Here is a 23,004-nt window from a genome sequence, read left to right as displayed (position 1 = left end):
CAGGAATCACGTCTAAATTTTTCAACATCACAATTGAATTGCTTCAATGTTTACAAAGTATTCCACATTAATTCTCAAATAAATTTTTCTATACAATAACCCTGAGGTCTGTAGAGATGTAAAGATGAGGAAATTAAGACTAAGGGGGTTAAATGACTTTCAAAAAATCATACAGTTAAGTGGCAGAATGAGAACCTGAATCCAGACCTTTTGATTCCAGTCAAACACTTTTTTTTCCCCTGGAGCATAGCTGCCTCCCGTGTCTGTTATGGATATGGTACCACTCCAGATTTCAACAAATTTGTCTCATGAAAAGATCCAAGTCAAATCCCACATCCTCTATGAAGCACTTCAGTGAGGAGAGGTCCTCAGCAGTATTCCATCCAACTTAGGCCCCCCAAAAGAATCCCTATTATAACATACTTGCCAAGGAGATGTTGAGCCTTTACTTAAATATCTCTAATGGTACAGGGATAAGGAATGGGCCTGTGGTTTCATTAGCATAGGAAATTCCTGGGAAAGAAGACACCATCTACCAAGGCAGGTTGGTACCTACCGTGTTTCCCCGATAATAAGACACTGTCTTATTAATTTTTTTGGATAGAAAAACACCAGAGGGCTTATTTTCAGGGGAGGGCTTATTTTAATGAACATTGACAGCAATTTTAATAAACAGGTAAATGTGAACAAAAAATGTACCTTTATTCAATAAGCAAATCACTGGGGAAGAACAGGATGACGCGCTCACTGCTGCAGCTCTGATTGGATGCAGCTCGGAGTGCAGCATGCATTTCACGGGAGGGGAAAGGGGGAGGAAACGGTGCATACAGAGGGTACCGTAATGTAGCATGTAGTGCAGGGGATCACCTTCACTACAGTAGCAATCTCAATAGGGCTTATTTTCGGGGGAGGGCTTATTTTAGAGGAATCTTACACAGTAAGGTGTGATAGTAATGGCATTTAAAGATTCCCCTGTATTGGCTTGGTTTTTCAAATTGATTGTGTTAAAACCCAGAGCTTGTTAATCCCACCTGTGGGATGGACTTGTTGATGTGAAAAGAGAGTCCTGAACTGGGAGGAGCTGGTGACGTAGATTTAGAGAGACAAGAGAGAGGCAGAAGAACTTTTTTGGAAGCAGAACCTCGTGGAGGCAGAGAGAGACTGAGAGAATTGCTGGGGGCCACTTTGAATTGCCCTGGACTTTTGAGACCTGCCCCCTGAGCTACCAAGGACTGAGGAGACATGGCTGTTTTGCTGGTACTTTGTCTGTCTGTTTTGATGTTGTTTTGCCAGATTTGTCCACTGGTGAAAGACAGTCCTGTTGAAGAAGTCCTGGAACCTGGCTGTTGGCTAAGAAGCCCTGAGACTGTCCTGCAGACAGAGAGTGAATACTGTCTACCGGTGAAGGACAGTGCTGTTGTTGCAGGGGTCTGGAGACTGTCCTGCAGACAGAGTGAATACTGTCCACTGGTGAAGGACAGTGCTGTTGTTGCAGGGGTCCGGGAACCTTTCTGTTGGTTCAGAAGCCCTGAAGAAGGATTTTCTTGTTGTGTGTTTACAGAAATCCTGGGAGAGGGTTTTGCTAATGTTTTCAGGAGTTCTAGGACTGTCCTACAGACAGAGGATGAATTAATGAAGGGACTGGCAATGTATCTTGTGGCCTTGCTAAGCCTTGTCTCCCCAGGAACTAGGATTGCTGAGAACTTGCCTCGTGTCAAGATGAAGAAAAGACCTCCATTTGGGTATTAAGTGCTGTGCTTAAACTTGATGTAACTCTGGGGTAGATTCAATTGTGATCCAGGGGTGGGGAACTTTTGACCTTTTTGTGTTCTATGGTTGAGCAAATGAATGTACTTTACTTATGTTTGGAAACTAATCTCCATTTGAGAAGAGGGACTTTGTGGTGGACTAAATGAAGGTACAGCCTAGGGGTGGAGTAGTATTTAGAACAGGGACTTTGTAATTGATTGAATGATTGGAAGGTCCTGGGGTGGGGTAGTACTTGGAGATTATTTAATCACACTTAGTAAATGCTGTATTTTGAATGATGTCATGTTTTGATCTTCTCTGTTCTTGGCTTGTCACTGAATAAAATGGAGAGCACCTATGTTGGTATTTTGAACCTTGGGAAGTTGCCTTTCTTTGGCATTATATTACATAAGGGGAGGGCTTATTTTCGGGATAGGTCTTATTATCGGGGAAACACGGTACAACATTACCCAGATCACTTAGAGCACCAAAGGGTTAAGTGATTTGCCCAGGGTCACAAAGTCAAGTAGGTGATAGATGCACATTATTAATCCCCCTCTTTACCCCAAGCATTGTGCTAAATATTGGGGATATAAATTCAAAGGATAAAACAATCCTTATTCGGAAAGTTCATATTTTAATGGGGAAGACAGATATATTTACTATAAATATAAAGTGAATAAATAGAAACATATCTAAAGTAGTTAAATATTACTTAGTTTAGGAATAAGAGCATTAGCATTTGAGGGACCAGAAAGACTTCATGAAGATGATGATGCTTAAGCCCTACCTTAAATAAGAGAGGCAGAGGGTAAGGAAGAAGTGAATTTCAGGCTTGGGGACTGTCCGTGCAAAGACAATGAGACAGGAGATGGAGTATCATGTGTGAGCAATAGAAAGAAGGTCTGTTTAACTGGCTTACCAGAGTGTGGGTGAGGGAATAATGTCCAATGAGGCTGGAAAGAGGTTGGGGCTAGGTTATTTAGAGCTTCTAAGCAAGAGTGGAGTTTAGCACTGGCAGAGCACATGCTTAATAAATGTTTATTGACTGATTGATTATATTTGAACCTAGACACAATAGGAAACCACTCAAGTTGGTTGCATAGAGGAGTCATATGGCCAGAGATACAATTAAAGAAAATTACTGAACAGCACTATGGAGGATAGACATTCATGGTCATGAGACTTGAGACAAGGAAACCAATTTAGAGGTCAATGTAATAATCTAGGGGAGAGGTGATAAAGGCCTGAACAAAGGCAGCAGCTGTATGACTGAAGAGCTGCAAGAAATGTTATGAAGATTTGGCAAGTGGGTTAAATATGTACAGGTGAGGGCTAGTGAGAATCTAGGATAATACTGAGACTTTGAGCTTTGGGAGAATGGAAGAATGGCGGTATCTTCAACAAAAATAGAGAAGTTTGGAGAAAGGAAAGATTAGGGGAAAAGATAATGGATTAAGCTTTCAACATGGTCTTGGACATCCAGCTTAAAATGTCCAGTAGGCAACTGGTGATGTGAGACTGCAGCTTTAGGAACAGATCTTAGAAAACACTCACAATAAGGGGAAATGGAATGGATGATGAACCAGCAAAGGAGAATAAGGAATAGTCACACTAACAGACTAACCAAGAAAGAAAGACAATCCAGAAGGAACAGAGTTAAATGTTACAGAGAGGTCAAGAGGGATGAAGATTGAGGAAAATAGATCATTGGAGTTGCAGTTAATTAATGAGGTTGGAAGTCAAATAGTAAAGGGTTGAGGAGTGAGTGGAAAGAAAAGTGGAAGGAACAAGTACAGACAGCTTTATAAAGGAGTTTGGTTGAGAAGGGAGGAAAGGCACAGAATGATAGTTTGAGAGGAAGGTGGGGTCTAACAAAGGCATTTTAAGGATGGGAGAGACTTGGGTTTACCGTGTTTCCCCGATAATAAGACCTATCCCGAAAATAAGCCCTCCCCTTACTGCGTAAGATTCCTCTAAAATAAGCCCTCCCCCGAAAATAAGCCCTATTGAGATTGCTACTGTAGTGAAGGTGATCCCCTGCACTACACGCTACATTACGGTACCCTCTGTATGCACCGTCCTCCCCGCCCCCAGGTGAAATGCACGCCGCACTCCGAGCTGCAACAGTAAGCGCGTCATCCTGTTCTTCCCCAGTGATTTGCTTGCTGGCGCCATTGAGAGCAGTGCCGCGGAGGAGAGCTGAGGCAGGACAACATAAGCCCTCCCCTGAAAATAAGCCCTCTGGTGTTTTTCTTTCCAAAAAAATAATAAGACAGTGTCTTATTATCGGGGAAACACGGTATTTGAAGGTAGAAGGGAAGCAACCAAAAGATAAAGATTAGTCGATGAGAAGATAAGATGGTTGGGGGAGTTGACTATAGAGAAAATCTACTAGAGAAGACAGAAGGAGACCTATCACAAGCACCTGAAGAGAGGGTTAGCCTTGGGAGGAAGGGACTGAAGAAGTAAGAGACTGAAGAAAGAGAAAGTAGGAAATGACGTCAAGGAGTTTTGAGATGAGAACGGGAGAAGGAGCTCATGTCAAAAAAAACCCTCAGTTTTCTCAGTAAAGGTCCTCAGTGAAGAGAAAAGGAGGTGTGGAAGGCTTAGAAGGAAGATTTGGAACAGTTTCTTCAGGGAGTGAGACAAGTAAAGACCAAAAAAAGATTGTCTTGCTGCAGTGAGAGTTCAGTTTAGGTTGGATAACATGTATTTGTAGTAATGAATTCAGCCAGTAGGATGTATTCAATGGCTAGTGACTAGGATTGGAGGAGGTAGAGAGTGGGGAGTAATCAGGAAATGAGCTCTGTCAAGAGATGAGTGGCAAAAGGACAAGGGTCATGGAGTTCAAGGACAAAGGGTAGTATAAAGTTGAAAATGACCTCTTTCTGAGTTGAGAATGAAAACAGGAAAATGAAGTCAGAGTAAGAGGTGATGGCCTTGAGAGATTGTGGAAAAGAGGAATTAGAGGTCTTGAGGGCAAAGAATAGGTTTAGGAGGAATAAGGCTTAAGGGAAGGAAAAATGATAGATTATTATCAGATAGGGTAATGCTGACATTTAAAATTATGGAGACTGGACAACTGTAGGTAAGAGAGAGATTGAGTATGTAACCATCCCTATGTTGACTATGGCAGAATGAAAGAGTAGGTAATGATATTTAAGAAGGCTAAAGAATTGTGAGATTATGAAACTTAAGGGAGCATATCTGTGGATATTAAAGTTTCCTAGTGTATGCATAAGATTTGGGGAGGAAATGGTAAGCAGGTACTCCTTAAAAAAGAAGAGAAAATTATCTGGGGGGGAGGTTCTGAATACTACAACTACCATAATTTGGTCAAAAATTTTGATGAAGTGGATTTCAAAAGGGAAAGGGTGCTTAAAAAAAAAAGAAAAAAACAAAAAAGCGGGGGAAGTAAAGGGACGATCTGGAAATGACAGTAAAGAGGAAGGAGTATTCCAATTTCTTGGGGTGGGGGTGGGGAGCTGACTGAGGGGTATGTGAGAGAAGACAGACAATGCTAGAGAGGCTGGCCAGATCTTGAACCCAGATTGCTCTAGTTTTGAGGTCAGGTCTCTATATACCTTAGGCTCCCTCTCTCAAATGAGAATTCTAACAACTCTAGCCCAAAGTGCTCTTTAAAACTCCCACAGTATTAATATTTTGTACCCCTCATTTGGCACTATCATCTCATACTATTTTATGAGTGAATTTGTCTTCCTAAGATGGTGAGTTCCTTGAGAGCAGAAACTGTGTATAACATTTCTTTTGTATCACTCCAAACACTTATTATAGTGTAATGCAAATTGTAAATGTTAAATAAATACTTGAAATGAATGTGCTTCCTCCAAACCTTGAAGTGGGATCATATTGAGTAAGATTATTTCCAGGAAATTTTATCCATATTTTTCCGCTAGAATTGGAGAAGCTTTGTCATAGACCCACTCCTAAGTTCCAGGCAGCAGGCAGGAGCAGGATAGAAAAAGAAGATCAAGAAATCCCCCTGGAAGCCAAAGTTCTTCAAATACAGATTCCCAGCTCAACAGGAAATGAGCAAAAATGTAACCAAATTGCAAAGCTCAGGAAAAGTGTTTGCCAAATTCATGAATGTGAAAGACCCAGGAGATAGAAAGGAACCAGCTGCAGACAGTTTGACATATTCCCCCACCCAATTTCAGGGACAGCTTTGCAAAATAATGAAAAGTACAGGCCCAAGTATTTTACTTAGTGAACATTAAATAATCTTTAGAGTATGTGGATGTTTAGGGTGGAGAAGGGTGGAGGACAGTCTCAATGGGACTGCTGGACTCCTGATCTCAAATAGAAAGGCCTGAATCAGGCCTTGTTTGTTTGTTTTTTCAGGCTTTATTATTTTTAACAAAAATTTTTTAACATTAAGTATTTAAAGTTCTTAGTTCCAAATTCTATCCCTCCCTCCAAGAGGGTAAGCAATCAGACATAGATTATACATGTGCAATTATGTAAAATATTTCCATATTAGTCATTTCACATAAGACTTAAATAGAAGAGAAAAAATGAAAGTGAAAAATAGCATGCTTCAGTATGTATTCAATCAATATCGGTTCTTTCTCTGGAGGTAGATAGTATGTTTCATCATTAGTCCTTTGGGATTGTCCTGGATCAATGTATTGCTGAGAATAGCTACGTCATTCACAATTCTTCATCAGACAATATTGCTGTTACAGTTACAGTTTTCCTAGTTCGGTTTACTTCACTATTCATCAGCTCATGTAAGTCTTTCCAGGTTTTTCTTAAATCATCCTGCATGTTGTTTCTTACAGCACAATAATATTCCATTACAATCATAAACGACAGCTTGTTTAGCCATTCCCTAATTAATGGGCATCCCTCTGAGTTCCAATTCTTAGCCACCACAAAAAGAGCTGCTATAAATATTTTTGTACAAACAGCTCCTTTTCCTCTTTTTTTGGATATCTTTGGTATATAGACCTAGCAGTAGTATTGCTGGATAAAAAGGTATACACAGTTTTATAGCCCTTTGGGCATAGTTACAAATTGCTCTCCAGAATGGTTGGATCAGTTCACAACTCCATCAATGATGCATCAGCAGCCCAGTTTTCCCACATGCCCTCCAATATCCAACATTTTCCTTTTTTGTCATATTAGCCACTCTGACAGGTATGAGGTGGTACCTCAGAGTTGTTTTAATTTGCATTTCTCTGATCAATAGTGATTTAGAGAATTTTTTCATATGACCATAGATAGCTCTGATTTCATCTGAAAACTGCCTGTTCATATTCTTTTGACCACTTATCAACTGGGGAATGACTTGTATTTTTATAAACTTGACTCTGTTCTCTATATATTTGAGAAATGAGGCCTAAATCAGAGATACTTGTTGCAAAATTTTTTTCCCAATTTTTGCTTTCCTTATAATTTTGGTTGCATTGGTTTTGTGGGTACAAAAACTCTTTAATTTTATATAATCAAAACTATTTTACATTTTGTAATGTTCTCTATATCTTGTTTTGTCCTAAATTCTTCCCTTATCCACAAATCTGACAGATAAACTATTCCATGCTCTTTTAACTTGCTTATGGTATCACCCTGTATGTGTAAATCATGTACCCATTTTGATTGTATCTTGGCATATGGTGTGAGATGTTGATCTATACCTATTTTCTGCCACTATGTTCTATTCTCAGCAATTTTTGTTCCAAAAGTTTAGATCTTCAGGTTTATCATATACTAGATTACTATGGTCATTTACTATAATGTAATTTGAACCTAATCTATTCCACTGATCCACCACTCTATTTCTTAGCCAATACCAGACTGTTTTGATAATTTTCCCTTGAATGCCCTTAATTAACAATAAAACACCACTGAAGCAAAGAAACAATTACACACATCTTTAAAATAAGAAATACAGGAGAGAATTTTACTACCACCTTCCCACTCCCCCAACTACCCCGCAATACAAAAATGTGCAGCTCGTCTCTGAAATCATATCATGCAAATTGGCCACATGCCTTGCATTAAAATGAGGTTTCTCCAGATTAGATCAGTTTCAAAATGTTGGCAGGAACCAGAGTAAGAGAAGGGCCAAGATGTGACTTAGGGCACATTGTATCCTTATGTCTCCTTATGTGTCTCTCTTATAAATCATACAAAGCCTAAACAGTCAAATTGAAGAGAGGCAAATATAAAGTTGAATTTATGTAATTTTCCTAGTGGGAGAAGAAAACATAAATTTTTTGCAGCATGGATTAATTTTAGAATACAAAGAAGGGGCAGAACTACTGTTAGGAAGACAAAGTGGCTAATTTGTGGAGTATGACAAAGGTACATAGGTCCCTCAAAAACATTTTGTAACTTAGTTTCTCAAATTGAAAAAAAGGGCTGCCATGGAATAGCACTGAACTTAAAGGAAGTTATAAGCCTTTTTTAAAAAAGTGTTTTGGTATCTTTAGGGTTAAAAAAAATAACCAGAACTAAGAACAGTGATTAGATAAGGCAGTGCAACCTAAAGTCTTTATAAATACATAGGTTCTAAGTCAGAAATGAACTTTCAACTTTTACCTTATTTACAAAGCAACATTTAAAGTCAATGTCATTTCAGATCTAAGATCATGACACAAAAATCCTTAATTATAACAATACATTGCAAAGCACTTCATATTAATAAAGTGTCATATCCATTTATATCTGTTACTGCTAATAGTCTTGTGAAGGAGGTTAAGTTAACCTCATTTTACCAATAGGTCAAAAAGGCAGAGTGGCTCAGTGATTCAATTACTCTCTAAGCTTCTTGAGTGCAGGGACTCTTAACCTTGCTTTCGCACTCCTTTGGGAACTATACAATGGTAAGAACACGGTAGGTGCCTAAAATACAAACCTACTGGCTAATGAAGGCATATTGAAATTAATGACAAAATACTTATTGGAACTATTAGTTCCTGATTGTTCAGTAGTTACTCAGTTCCCAACATGAACATCTGAACCTAAAGTTACTGCTAGGACAAGTACTTATAGCACAACTGTCAGTAAACTTGCTAGTTTGTCAGAATCCAGGCATCATAGTTTCCTGTACGGCACACACATACAGCATTAACCCTGAATTAATCCCGTCCTACTTAGATATCTCAGTTGCAAAATCCTTCCTAACTTCCTATGCTAGCAACTTTAAAGGAAGAGGGAATCTCCTAAAAGATAAGACACCCCTCTGACGCCATGCCCTTAAATCCCTACAAGCAGAGACACTCTCCAGCCCTAGGAGTCTTTCTCAACCCTGGGGTCCCATACTGTGACCTGGCTTTAAAATACATTGATAACGATTTCAATAGAATTCATTTCCTTTGTAATTCTACATATATTATTTTATGCATTTAAACATTATTCTGAGGAAAGTTTACCAGACAACCAAATGAGTCTGTGACACAAAAAAACTTAAGAACCCCTGCTCTAGGTTGCGCTCCTGGTCTTTTGCATCATTTTCTATTTCTAAAGCACTGGTCCTAAGATCCTGGTGCTAGGTCAAAACCGACAAGTGCTCTGATGCTTACAGTAGGTTTTAAGATGCTCAGATGGCTTCTTATTTATAAAACCCAATATTTTAATAGGATATCAAAACTTTATCCACAAAACTGGGTTTAAAAAACAAACAAAATGAATAAGGCTGCAGTAATGAGCATTAGCAGAGTGTTCCACTCTTGGAACAAGACTGGTATTTTAGAAGACCTATCCCATACCATTTCTGACACCTAATAGGTTAGGTATAAAATATCCCTCAGAACCTTGTAGTACCTCCTTCCTTTCTCCTCAGCCCTCCCTAAAGGATTCCTTCCCGACTACCTATGATCCAAAACAGAGCCTAAACTGAGAAATTTCAAAGCCAAAGATCATGGCAAATGTCAAGGGTGACTTCTCCTTTCTCAGAATGAACAAATCTTCCACTTTGAATACTCTCTCCCTCCTTTCAAGCAATAAAGGTTGGCACTGCACTCCAATAGATGGCCAGTTGGAGCCCGAGGTACTAACTCAAATCTCTGTCATGGTAAAAACCACAAGAATAATCAGTAAGCAGCTTACACTTGCTCTTTAGGTTTGGGAATAGCTTCATAAGAACACATACCTATGTTCAGTATCAAAATTACCTTTTAGTATCTCACCAGTGGAGGATTCTCTGTTCCCCCTTGCTCTCAGAATACACAAATAAAGACCTCCTTTCAATTCTAGAGGTGCTACAAATACAAGAGGTCAGACAGATGGTAAGGGGAGCAAAAAGGGTGGGTAGGTGTTAGGCTGAACAGAGGGGAGCAAAATGGATGGTGAGCAGACAGATGGCTAGCTGTTTTACTGCTTTTCCTCTCTGTCCTCTCTTTTTCATCTCAGAGCATAACTCTTAAGAAGTTTCATTCCTTTAGCCTGTAATGGCATTCCAGGAGAAAGACAGTTTACATTATAGAAAGCTCAAACTCCTTATAAACTCTCCAGTAAGGACAAACATATTCAAAGCTTCAATATATTTTTAACATAACCCAAAAGATCTGACTAGATAAAAAGTGATAGAATTTGCTTGAGTTGATTAGCAGTATAACCAATGGAAGCTGTAACTAAAATCAAAGCCTTAGTTCCCCAAACAAATTTTTGGTGGCTTTTTTTTTAATGTGAAATTTTAAACTCTTCCAAATTCACTCAGAATCTCTTTTTCCAATTTAGAAATATTTAAATAAGTCTCCAAGTTTAAAATTCTGCTTCAAAAGTACACAGGAAAAAGTCTCTCCTGGGAAATAGTTCCTCTCCTCTGGGAGTGTGGAAGGGGATAAGAAAGGTGTTAATAATTAGAATGAGAAAAACACACAAATAACACAAACAAGTTATCAAGGAAATATAGTAGTAGACTCCAAAAATAATAGAAGTGACAAGTTTATGCATAAACATAAGTAAATTTTTAGAGCAATGTTTGAAAGTACATCACATAAGGTCTATGGATACTGGATTCTACACAATCCAGTTGGGCTTCATAGTTCTTTCAAGGCAGGAACTGTGACTGTAGACTCCTTTAAAATAAAATGTCTTGTCTGCTAACCTGAGAGACCCCAAGGGTCTCTTGGAAAAGGCACTTTGTGTAGAAACCTTAACTCTGAGAGCTATTATGTCCCTTCCCCCAAAACCTATGTTGGCTTTTCCATCTGTAAAAGAATAGAATATCCCTATACCTCTTGTTGGCATTCCAGAATACTTCTGCCACGTAAGAAATATAAGCATAAATCTACCTATTCCTTCTTGAACAGATGCCTCTTGGCCACTGTGACTCCACAGGGGCCCTCTATTCTCCCAAAGCAAGAGGCAGTGCCTACGAGTCAACATCTCAGAAGAGCCTCTGAGCTGATTTCTCTTTCCCCCACAAGTTCTACCCAGTCTTCCAGAGAACATTACCATGTGCCAATATATCTGGATAACCTATTAGACTTCATTTCTCTTTCCTACGACAGGCTTTACTAATCCTTCTGGGGCAGTGGGCAATGTCTGTGTGCCAAAGGGTAGTCACTGACCCATTTTTTTTCTCCACTGCAGACTATCCAACCTCTCAAGGGAAAGAATAGCGCTGGCCTCTCTCTGGACAATCTCTAGACCAATGTCATCCATCCTCCCAAGGGCCTCCCCGAACAATCTATGACCCAATTTCATTTTATTCCAGAGGTTCTACCCATGTTCCCAGTAATGCTAACCTCCAGAGACAATTTCTGGATTAATGTCACTTCCCCCCAGGAAGTCCATCCATCCTTTAAGGGCAGAGGTCGGTGCTGGCCTCCCAGAGCAACCTCTAGAACAAAGTCACCTCTTACCACAGGCCCTACCCATCCTGATCCTACGATTCCACGATCCCAGGACAGGACTGGCCTTCCTGGACAATCTCTGTACCAGTGTCACTTCCCCCTAAAGAGTCTACCCATCTTCCCACGGCAGAGAACTGAGGTGGCCTCCCCCACAACATCTGGAGTGATGTCACTCTCCCCTTCCCCCTCCCCCTGGAAGCTCCATCCATCCTCACGGGATGGGGGCCGGAGCTGGCCTCTCCGCACAACCTCGGATGTCACTCCCACCCCCGGGGGTTCCATCCATCAGGGGGGCGGGGGCCACTCCAGACCCAGGGCTCCGGCCCCTCTCCCCTCACCAGCGCGCCGGCTCCCAGCTCCAGGGACAGGGGCCAGGCGTGGCGGGCCTGGAGCTCCTCCTGGAGCGTGCGAGCGTCAGCCGGTCTGTCGGTCCGTTCGGTCGGCCAGTGGTCCCTCCGCCCCCCGCGCCGCTCACCTGGCTCGCCTTGTAGAACTGCTTCTTGAGCCCGGCCACCGACATGCTGCCTCCCGCAGCCAGACCTCCCGGCCGGCCCCGACCCAGCTAGCGACAGACAAACAGACTGGCAGCCAGACAGCTCCTGACGCTGACACCGGCTGGGCCCGCCCGCCGCTGCCCCCGCCTCAACCGCCTCTGCCCGTCCTTGGCACCGCCTCAGCGCCCGCCCGCTCGCTCGCTCTCCCGCTGGCTCGCGCTCGCTCTCAGGATATTACATGGCAACCGCACACTTCCGGTCCCGGCCCCTGCTCGCGCCCCCGACTCCTCTTCCCCTCCCCCTCCCTTCTTCCTCTTCCTCTCTCGTCTCCGGAGCTCTCCCCTCCTCAGACGAGGGGAGGAATTTTCAATAACCGAGAGCAAAAGTGGACCGGTCCCTCGAAGCCCTTGCGCTCCCCCTGCTGGCGGGGGTGGGCGTAGGCAGCCCCGATCCCAGAAGGGGAGGGGATAAGGGGGGAAGAGGGAGTAGAAAGTCCGGCAGACACCCGACACCACCATAGAAAATGGCGAAGGCGGCCTAGAGCGGAGCCTTCATCTGACAGTGCCCCCTGCAGGTGAAACGTCACAAGACCACCCCCATTCTTCTCCCTTCTCGCCCCCTCCCCAACACATCCTCAAGTCCATTGAGTAAGTGCAGTTTATAAACCAAAGGAGTTAAATATTTAGGGAGCTGGAATGGGGCCAGGTAGCATCACAGCATCACGAGATCTCAAAGTTGCAAGAGACTTCAGAAATCCTCTAGTAACCAACAGCTAACAACAATATAGCACGCTAAAGTTTTCCAAGTGCTTGACAGACCTGATCTTATTTGAACCTCACTGAAACCCTGGGAAGTAGGTTAGCCCCAGGCCAAAGAACTGAGGCCCAAAGAGATTAAACAACTTGCTCATAGTCACACAGCTGATAAATGTCAGAGACAAGATTTGAACTCAGGTCTTCCAAAGTCCTGGCCCAGCACTTTATCCACTCTGACCCTCTAGTCCAACCTGTACCTGAGCAAGAGACCCCTCTACAAGACCCCCTGACAAATGGTCATCCATCCACTTCTTGCAGACCTCCAGTAAAGGCAAGCACACTAAATAAGAAGGCATTTTATTGCACTCTTGGCTCTCAGTGTTAAGATTTCACCCCTCATGTGAGGGCTATCTTGCCTCTGAATCTTCCACACATTGCTTCTAGTTTTGCCTTCAGTTCTACTCTCTAGGGTCAAACACAATAAGTCTGACCCTTCCTCCCCTCTGACAACCTTTCAGTTATCATGCTCCCCTCAGAAAGTTCTCTCCAGATTAACTGTCCCCACTTCTTTCAACCAGTCCTTGAATGTCACAGTCCTCAGGTCCTTTTACTATCCAAGCATCCTCCTCTGAAATGTTTTCAATTTGTTAAATGTCATGCTTAAAAGGTAGAGCTCCAAGCTGAACTGAATACCACAAATACCACAGTCTGATCAGGGCAAGTTGCAGTGAAACCTTTACCTTTCTTGGTCTAGGCATCATGCTTGCTAAGCTCACATATGTTTCTAAGATAACATAAACTTTTGCAGGCATCATGTTGAATTCATAGATTTTGCAAACCCTATCAAACCAGGTAAATGCAGCTCATTATTACTGGAGAAGCAGCATGGCCTCCAAGTCAGAAGACCTGAATTCAAACCCTGGTTCTGTCACATGCTAGCTGGATGTTACCCTGGACAAATCACCTCTCTTCTCAGTGCCCCAGACAATTCTCTAAGACTATAAGCTGTAGTTACTGATATATAACAACAGTTTCTGATCTATATTGGAGGGTATTCTGATCTATATTCAATGACCTCATTGAAATTTCCCCACACCAATAAAATCACAGGTCCAGTCAAAAAAAAAAGTATTATTGGTGTTCATCTTTTTAAAAAATATTATTTGCATGATTGCACATGTATAACCTATATCAAATTGCTTACTGTCTCAGGAAAGGCAGAGGGGAGAAAGGGCAGGAGAGAATTTGGAACTCAATTTTTTTTTAAATGAATGTTAAAAATTGTCTTTACATTAATTAGGGAAAAATATTATTAAAATAAGAAAACAAGAAAAAAATTATTTTTGTTGTGACATCAGCTTTAATAGCCACCCCACAGAGACTGGATACTTTTCCTGTGTCTTTAAGAAGGACTAGAATGTTGGGGGGAAATGACATAACTGTCATCTGGAATGAATTAACCAACATGGCTTAGAGAAATACTATGTGAGGCAAAGAGCAAAGGAACTAGGAAAACATCTTTCTGAGAGACTCAGTGGATTAGCTATCATAGAGAAAAAAAAACTGAAAAGAAATAAGAGAACTGAGTTTAACTTTTGTTCTATGGAGGATACATCCTGAGAAGAGATTTCATCTGCCATTCTGAGAGAATGGAATTGTAAAAAGGTAGTTCCAGTGTCCATTGAGAAATCAGCGGTCGCAAATCAATGGTTAAAAGTGACCAGGAATGTGATCTTTCTCATGGTTGATATGTTGCTCAAATATTTAAGTGTATCTTTGAATTGGATGTTACAATGTTAATAAATTGCATAGTCAGTAACACCAGTGTTTGTCTAAGCCTATGAAACCTAGGTTTGCTATTAAGAGAGAGGAGTGAGAGTTTATGGTATATGGTTTTCCTGGTTTATTTGTAAACTGGGTGTGGGGGCTCAAAGCTAATTGATTAATTCATGAGACTATGAAATTCTATTCATTTATGAGGAAATATTAGAATATATCCCTTGCTTGACTTAGAACCTTGGTAGAAACTTAATAAGGAAATGAGATAATAGGAATCAGAGAAGAATAAGGGTTGCTGTGGTTGTCAACCAGCTTAGTGCACAGTCCACCCAATCTATCAAGGCTATATGTAAGGTCACACCAAAATCCTGTTTCTTTTCTTTCTTTCTTTTTTTTTGGCTTTGTATCTCCAGCACTAAACACTATGTATTGTACATAGTAGGTGCTTAATAAATGTTTATTGACTGACTGGTATTATTATTATTCTCCACTTCATTCTCACATTTTTGGTAGAGTTAAAATAAAAATGGTCCTAGAACAAATCACCATCCTATTATTCTTTTATATTTAATTTTGTTCAGACTATTGCATGAATGGGTAAAAACATTTTTCTTATTAAATAACATTATAGGAGGGGCAGCCAGGTGGCTCAGTGAGTAAGAGTACCAGCCCCAGTGTCGGGGTGACCTGGGGATCAAATCCGGGCTCAGATACTTGGCACCACACCCAGAAATAACTGGCCGTGTAACCTTGAGCAAGTTACTTAACCCCAATTGCTTTAAAAATAATAATAAATAAATAACATTATGGGAAGGTTATTCTTCCAACATTATAGGAATATAAGCTCATTTTCAGTTGGCTCATTGAAAACATATGGAATAAGTTTCTACTATTATACCAGGTACTTTACTAAACATTTTACAAATATTATCTTAATGTAATGCAACAACCCTGGAAGGTAGGTGCTATTATTATTCCTATTTTACAGTTGAGGTAACTGCTCAAAATTACACAGCTAGTAAGTGTCTGAGGACAGATTTGAATTCAGGTTTTACTGACTTTAGTAGTATACAGGACAAAGAGTATTACATGTCTTTCATCCTGTTCCTACATGATTTTAATTTCAACTACATCTATTCTGAAAGCTTTTCATTTCACATAGTTTGAATTTATGATTGTTTTTGGTAAATATATTAATAATATTCTTAACTTTTTGTGGATCAATATTATGTCTAGGCAATTGTGAGCAATGGTTTTGTCAGGGATGGTGCTGTGGTTCCAGTACAGCTCATCTATCAAATTCTAAAGTATACTTTGAGGTAGTGTGATACAATGGATAAAGCACTGAACTTGGAGTCAGAAAAATCTGGGTTTGAGTACTGTCTCAGATACTGGTATCAATGGTGAGTAACCCTGGACAAATCAACAACTTCCCTGAGTGTCTCAGTTTCCATATCAGTAAAATAGGTACAATAATAGCACCTACCTCACAATGGTGTTGTGGATATCAAATTAGATAATATAATAAATAATAAAATAAGGCATCTTGCAAATTTTAAAGCTAATGGTGTGTTGGTAAATGTTTTAATAACCAGCTTTGTGAAGGGAAAAATAACCTTCACAACACAATTGTAAGTTTAATTTGTATTATTATTATTTCCTGCATCACTTTCTTAAATATAGACAAACATCAAAACAATAAATGAAGCCCTGATTTGTAATGTTTGCATGTTTCCAAAGTATAAATACTCAATAGAAATTTAATAATCAACTCTCCTGAGCAAAATGGTTCCGGTTCACCTCTGTTTGAAGCACTATATAAATGTTAGTTATTATTACTATTAATCATCTATTGATTTTTGAAAGATAGAAAGCTATGATGTATAATTCTAGACACTAAGTTGTGTCTTGCTAGGTATTTGGTAGATATTAAATTTTTTCAACTTGTAGTAATGTACAGTTTCTAACTTTTTTTTTTTGGCATAATCTGCATTGATCAGTAACTCCAGGGTCCTTAAGGAAAACCTTTCTGTAATTTCTATTGTCAATGACTTGGTCCTGAATTACTATCATAAACTACTCCATTTCCATAAACAAATTCACATCACTCAAATCAGTTGTTCAATGAGACTTTGTCCACATAGTGTTGGCTGAGTTTATATGTAAGTCACCCACGGAGGGCCTATTGATTCCACTCTTGGGTCTTAGCCATTTCACAGGGTCCATCTGGAAGAAAATCAGCTTCGGTTACATTCAACAAATCCAGTGATCTTTACTTATTGTTTGCCTTCATTATTGCTCAGAGAAGAGATGTTTGTTTATTCCAAAAATATTTCTCTAAGCTTTTGAACTGTTTTATCATACTCTACAAACATGTACCAATTGTAGCCCTTCTTTTTATTTTTATTTTTTTTTTTTGCTTTTTTGGAGGTAGGAAGGCAGGGTAATTGGGTTTAAGTGACTTGCCCAAGGTCACACGGGAGCAAGTGTTAAGTGTCTGAGGCTGGATCTGAACTCAGGTCCTCCTGATTCCAGGGCTGGTATTCTATTCACTGTGCCACCTAGCCACCCCATAGCCCTTCTTTTTGATGAAGAAGTATTAATCTTTTCATAGTTGCCTTACAGTGATGCACCCTGTGTTTCCTTAATATCATACATATTCTTGTTAAAATATTTTCCAGGGACGGTTAGGTGGCACAGTGAATAGAGCACTGGCCCTGGAGTCAGGAGAATCTGAATTCAAATCCGGCCTCAGACATTAACACAAAAACTAGCCGTGTGACCTTGGGCAAGTCACTTAACCCCAATTGCCCTCCAAAAAGCAAAAAAAACCAAATTATTTTCCAAATCTCTTTTTATCCATGTCATAGGTCCCAATGTGTTAAAAAATAGTATTATATAGGTGTGGATTGCCTTCTGTGTGTTTCTTTTATCAAGTATTGATTTCAGAATTCTAGTAAGTATTTTGTTCAACATCCATAGCCACAATTTTCTCTTTGATAGCTTTATGTCTGATATACCTTGCCTGGAAGAGACTAGTATATTTCTATACATTACCTTCATCTATTGGTTCTATAAAATAGCTGGATAGATTGTCTTATATAAATATAGGTTGCCTATGTTTGGCATGGATTTTTTTTAATATAATCTGGGTTCTAGCCCACCAAGTCTCCTAGGGAAACTGATTGTTACCATTGTGGAGAGTAGGAGGAAGACTTTAACTGTACCCACAGCAGCCTAGCAGGGAAGGGGTAGTCACAACATAATACAACAAAGGATGAATGATAACTCCTTTACTCTCTTATCTTCAAGAGGCTAGGATTATAACTATCCAATACAATTCAAATAGTTGTAGAGTTATGATGTTCAGTCAGTGATATCTGACTCTTCCTGACCCCATTTAGTGTTTTCTTAGAGTGGTTTGCAGTTTCCTTCTCCAAATTACTTTAAAGATGAGAAAGCTGCAGCAAACAGGGTTAAGTTACTTGCCCAGGGTCACACAGTTAATAAGTATCTGAGGTCAGGTTTGAATTCAGAAAGATAAGTCTTGGGGGACAGAGTCAAGATGGCAGAGTAGAAACAGGACTTCTGTGAGGCTCAGGCTTCCAACTCCTCCAATTCATGTAAAAGGTGACTCTGAACAAACTTTGGAGCTACAGAACCCATAAAATGACACAGAGAAGCTAGCTTCCCACTGAGGACAGCCCAGCAGGCTGGCAGGAAGCTGCCCAGCCCAGCCCAGCCCCATGCAAGCCTGAGGTTTTAGCCTCAGGGAGGCCACAACCAGCCGCTGGCTGGAGGGACTTCAAATCACCAGCAGTTGTGGTGGTTTCCAGAATTATCAACACATAGATGGTAAGGACAAAGTGAGTTGTCAGTGCAGTGTGGACTTTGGGATCCGGTAGTTCAAGAGTGCGGTCCAGCCTTTATCCCCTGGAGGGAGAAGCTGCTGAGGTGCCTCGGCCATGCAGCCACCTCCATGTGGCAACTTCAGCTCCTGGCTTGCAGATTGTAGGGGGACCAAACAACCAGTCTGAGGGGTAATCACTCTTACTTTAACTTGCTTGGATCTGGATTGCGGTTTAGGCTGGAGGTGCTGGGGTGCGTGACCTGCTTGTCAGAGCGTGTGGAGGCTTCAGAGAGGGCACCCAACTAATAGCTCCAGCAGCTGAGAAAACCACAGCAATTGGGACAAAACTCCCCTGTCTGGTAGCAGAGTTCTACTGTGGCAAAAAGCTCAAAAGTAAAGTAATTGAGTGGCAACATGAGCAGGTGAAGGAAGCAAAGCAAGTAGAGCAATCCAATTTTACACTCTTATTTTGGGGACAAAAAGGATCAAAGCATGGAACAGGAGGAAGACAGGGACGTCAGAATTCCTGCACCAAAAGCTTCCAAGAAAAATACAATCTGGTTAGAGGCCACAGAGGACCTTAAGAAGCAAATAAGAGAAGTGGAGAAAAAATTGGGAAGAGAAATGAGAACAATGCAAGAAAATTATGAAATGAGAGTCAACAGCCTGACTGAGGAAAATAATACCTTAAAAAATAGGCTAACTCAAATGGAAAAAGAGGCTCAAAAAGGCAATGAGGAGAAGAATGCCTTAAAAAGCTAAATTTGCCAGATGGAAAAAGAATCTCAAAGGCTCACTGAGGAGAATCATTCCTTCAGAATTAGACTGGAGCAAATGGAAGCTAATGACTTTATGAGAAATCAAGATACTATTAAACAGATCCAAACAAATGAAAAAAATAGAAGGCAATGTGAAATATCTCATTGGAAAAACCACTGACCTGGAAAATAGATCTACAAGAGATAATTTTAAAATTATTGGACTACCTGAAAGCCATGATCTAAAAAAGAACCTAGAAATAATCCTCCAAGAAATTCTCAAGGAAAATTGCCCTGATGTTTTAGAACCAGAGGGCAAAATAGAAGTTGAAAGAATCCACCGATCACCTGAAAAAGATCCCAAAAATAAAACTCCAAGAAATATTATAGCCAGGTTCCAGAATTCCCAGATCAAGGAGAGAATATTACAAGCAGCCAGGAAGAAACAATTTGAATATTGTAGAAATACAGTCAGGATAACACAGGATCTGGCAGCTTCTACCCTGAAGGATGGAAGGGCTTGGAATATGATATTCCAGAGGTCAAAGGAGCTAGGATTCAAAGAATCACCTACCTGGCAAAACTGAGTATCATGTTTCAGGGGAAAATATGGTCATTCAGTGTAATAGAGGACTTTCAAGCATTCTTGATGAAAAAAAAAACAGAGTTGAATAGAAAATTTGACATTCAAATAGATACAAGAAGCAAGAGAAGCATGGGAAGGTAACCAGGGAAAAGAAGTCATAAGGAACTTATCAAAGTTGAACTATTTACATTCCTACATGGAAAAATGATAATTGTAACCTTTTCTCAGTATGAGAATAGTTGAAGGAAATAGAAATGTGTATATATATATATATATATAATGTATGTATACATATATATGTCTATATAGGAGGTTATATGGGCGTATGAACACATATTGAGTGTGTGTATATATGTGTACAGGTATACATAGATAGAGGGCACAGGACCAATTTAATAGGAAAAGATGATACTTAAGAAGTGAAATTAAGAGGTGAGAGAGGAATATGAGAGGAGATGGGGAGAGACAGAATAGGTTAAACTATCTCATATAGAAGAGGCAAGGGAAAACTGTTACAATGGAGGGAAAGAACAGGAAGGCAAAAGGGAATGGGCCAACCTTATTCTCATTGAATTTGGCTTAGGGACGGAATGACATACACACTAAATAAGGTATCTCACCCTACAGGAGAGTAGGGAAGGAATGGGATGAGAGAGGGCATGATAGAGGGGAGGACAGGTTGGGGGGGAGGGTAGTTAGAAGCACCCACTTTTGAAAAGGGACAGGATCAAAGTAGAAAATAGAACAAGTGGGGGGCAGGATAGGATGGAGGGAAATATAGCCAATCATTCACAATATATCCACTATGGAAATGGTTTGCATAGCTAAACATGTGCAACCTATATTGAATCTCTTATCTTCCCAGTAAGGGTGGGTGATAAGGGAGGAAGGGAATAAATCTGGAATTCAAAGTTTTAAAATAAAATGTCTAATATATATATATATATATATATACACTATTATAAATATTATTTTACATGTAACTGGGAAATAAGATCTATAGGCACTGGGGCATAGAGATCCACTGTGCCCTACTGGAAAGTCAGAGGGAGTATGGGGGAAGATAAGGGAGAGAGCAGATTGGAGAAGGGGATATCCAGTGGGATCACTATTTTGGGGTGGTGGGTAGGGGAAAAATGAGTAGAAAATTTGTAACTCAAAATCTTACAGAAATGATATGATGTAAACTAGAAGTTAATAAAGCATTTGATAATGAAAGATAAGTCTTCCTGACTTTAGGTCTAGCATTTTAACCACTGTGACACCTAGCTGCCCAGTCATAGAGTGGGGATATGCTATTTTAGGGGGTGTAGAAAAAAAGCCACTTTTACTGGTTGCTCCCAAGAAAAAGATGAGAGTTAGCTTACTCTAAGCTATCTTAACCCTCTCCCGCTAAACTGGTTACATAGAAAACCATCTAATAGAGTGTAATTAGTCTGTTCCATATACAGATCCCATCTGCTAACAAGGGGCACACTAAAAAGCTGCTTCGGAGAGAATCGTGATTATGTGAGAGAAGTACCAATGTTGACAATTCTGTAACTGGTTCTGACTAGCTTCCCAGGTGGTTGGGAGGAAACTTTCTGTTGGCTGTATAATTTGAACTGTCCATATCTTCAAATGGTCTGAGTCAGTTCTAGACCTCTGTTGCCCTTAAATTTGGGCAAATGAAGTGACTCCTTTACTCTTTTTTTTTTTTTTAAGCAATTGGGGTTAAGTAACTTGCTCAAGGTTACACGGCCAGTTATTATTTCTGGGTGTGGTGCTGAGTATCTGAGCCCGGATTTGATCCAGGTCATCTCGACACTGGAGCCGGTGCTCTCACTCGCTGAGCCACCTGGCCGCCCCTAAGCAATTGGGGTTAAGTAACTTGCTCAAGGTTACATGGCCAGGTGTTTCTGGGTGGGTGCTAAGTGTGTGAGCCTGGGATTCGATCTCCAGGTCTTCTCAACACTGGAGCCAGTGCTCTTACTCGCTGTGCTACCTGGCCACCCCACTCCTTTACTCTTAACTTCTGTTAAGAATCAATACTTTAGTGGTGGCTAGGTGGCACAGTGAATAGAGCACCAGCCCTGGAGTCAGGAGGACCTTAGTTCAAATCTGGCTTCAGACACTTAACACAAAAACTAGCTGTGTGACCTTGGGCAAGTCGCTTAACCCCAATTACCCTGCCTTCCCCCTCCGAAAAAAAAAAGAATCAGTACTTTAAAAGGAAGATCTATGGGACTGTTCCTTGCATACAATACTCCATCTCCCCATGCCAAGGATTTTTACTGTCTTTCCTCCATTCCTGGAAATATGTCCTCAGTTAAAGTTCCACCTTCTACCAGAAGCCTTTCCCAGCAGTCCTAAATCTTATTGCCTTCTCAATGAGACTACTTCCAATTTATCTTGTTTATATCTTGTTCATATACTGTCGTTTATATATTGTCTCCCCTGTTAGATTGTGAGCTCCTTGAGAGCTAGAGTTGTTTTTTGCCTTTCTTTGAATCTCTATTAGCTCAGTGCCTGCTTGACTCATAAGAGGAATTTAATAAATGCTAGTTGATGGATTGGCTGATTCTCTCCTTAAGGCCATTTGGCCCTGGAGAAATGAGACTTCCTTGGCCTTTCTTTCTTTTTTTTTTCTGTCCTATATACAGAAAGTGGAGTCTCTGCCCTGGGGAGAGACCCTGGGCCATGATCTCAAACCATAGGAATCTTGGATTGCAGGAATTTAGGCCACATTTACATTCAAGCAGCAATTCTCAAACTTTTTGGTCTCAGGACCCTTTACATTCTTAAAAATAATTACCCTCCCAAAGATGTTTGTTTATGTGGGTCATATATAGCACTATTTGCCATATTAGAAATTAAAATAATGCATTTGAAAATAGTTTTGACCTTCACAAATCCCTTGAATCTCAAGGTCTCTCAGGAGTCCCCAGACCACACATTGAGTACTACTAGTAAGGAGTGACTTTCAGGATTCCAGTGAAGCAGAAACCAGTAGTGTCTTTGAATGTGAATTTTCTCGGATCAGTATTATATAGGAACTGAAATAAATTTTGAGCCTAATCTCCCCAACCCCTGAAGAACTAGGGGGTGGTGGGAAGAAGGATTATCCTTTCCATCCACCTGCTAAGGGGGAATGTTTATATGTTTGTTCTAGCTAAATCTTTGAAGGAACTATCCCTTTGCAAAAAAAACCAATCAGTCTTAAATGC

General features: G+C 40.4%; 1 protein-coding gene across 2 annotated transcripts in view; it reads right to left on the bottom strand.

The window, feature by feature from the left end:
• SH3GL1 (SH3 domain containing GRB2 like 1, endophilin A2) overlaps positions 1-12,325 on the bottom strand; it is a 102,966-nt gene extending 90,641 nt beyond the window's left edge. Inside the window, exon 1 of one of the 2 annotated variants that reach the window (XM_069086801.1) lies at positions 12,052-12,325. In XM_069086801.1, the coding sequence (XP_068942902.1) occupies positions 12,052-12,096 (45 nt within the window). In that variant the 5' untranslated portion in view covers positions 12,097-12,325. The remainder of the gene's footprint in view (positions 1-12,051) is intronic. The other variant, XM_069086802.1, reaches the window with a different exon arrangement.
• Positions 12,326-23,004: the final 10,679 nt, after the last annotated feature.

Source organism: Petaurus breviceps, unplaced genomic scaffold (genome assembly GCF_028583685.1).
Source record: "Petaurus breviceps papuanus isolate PSGF00001 unplaced genomic scaffold, PetGlider_PUasm1.0 180, whole genome shotgun sequence".
NCBI lineage: Eukaryota > Metazoa > Chordata > Mammalia > Diprotodontia > Petauridae > Petaurus > Petaurus breviceps.
This window is presented reverse-complemented; position numbering and strand designations above follow the sequence as displayed.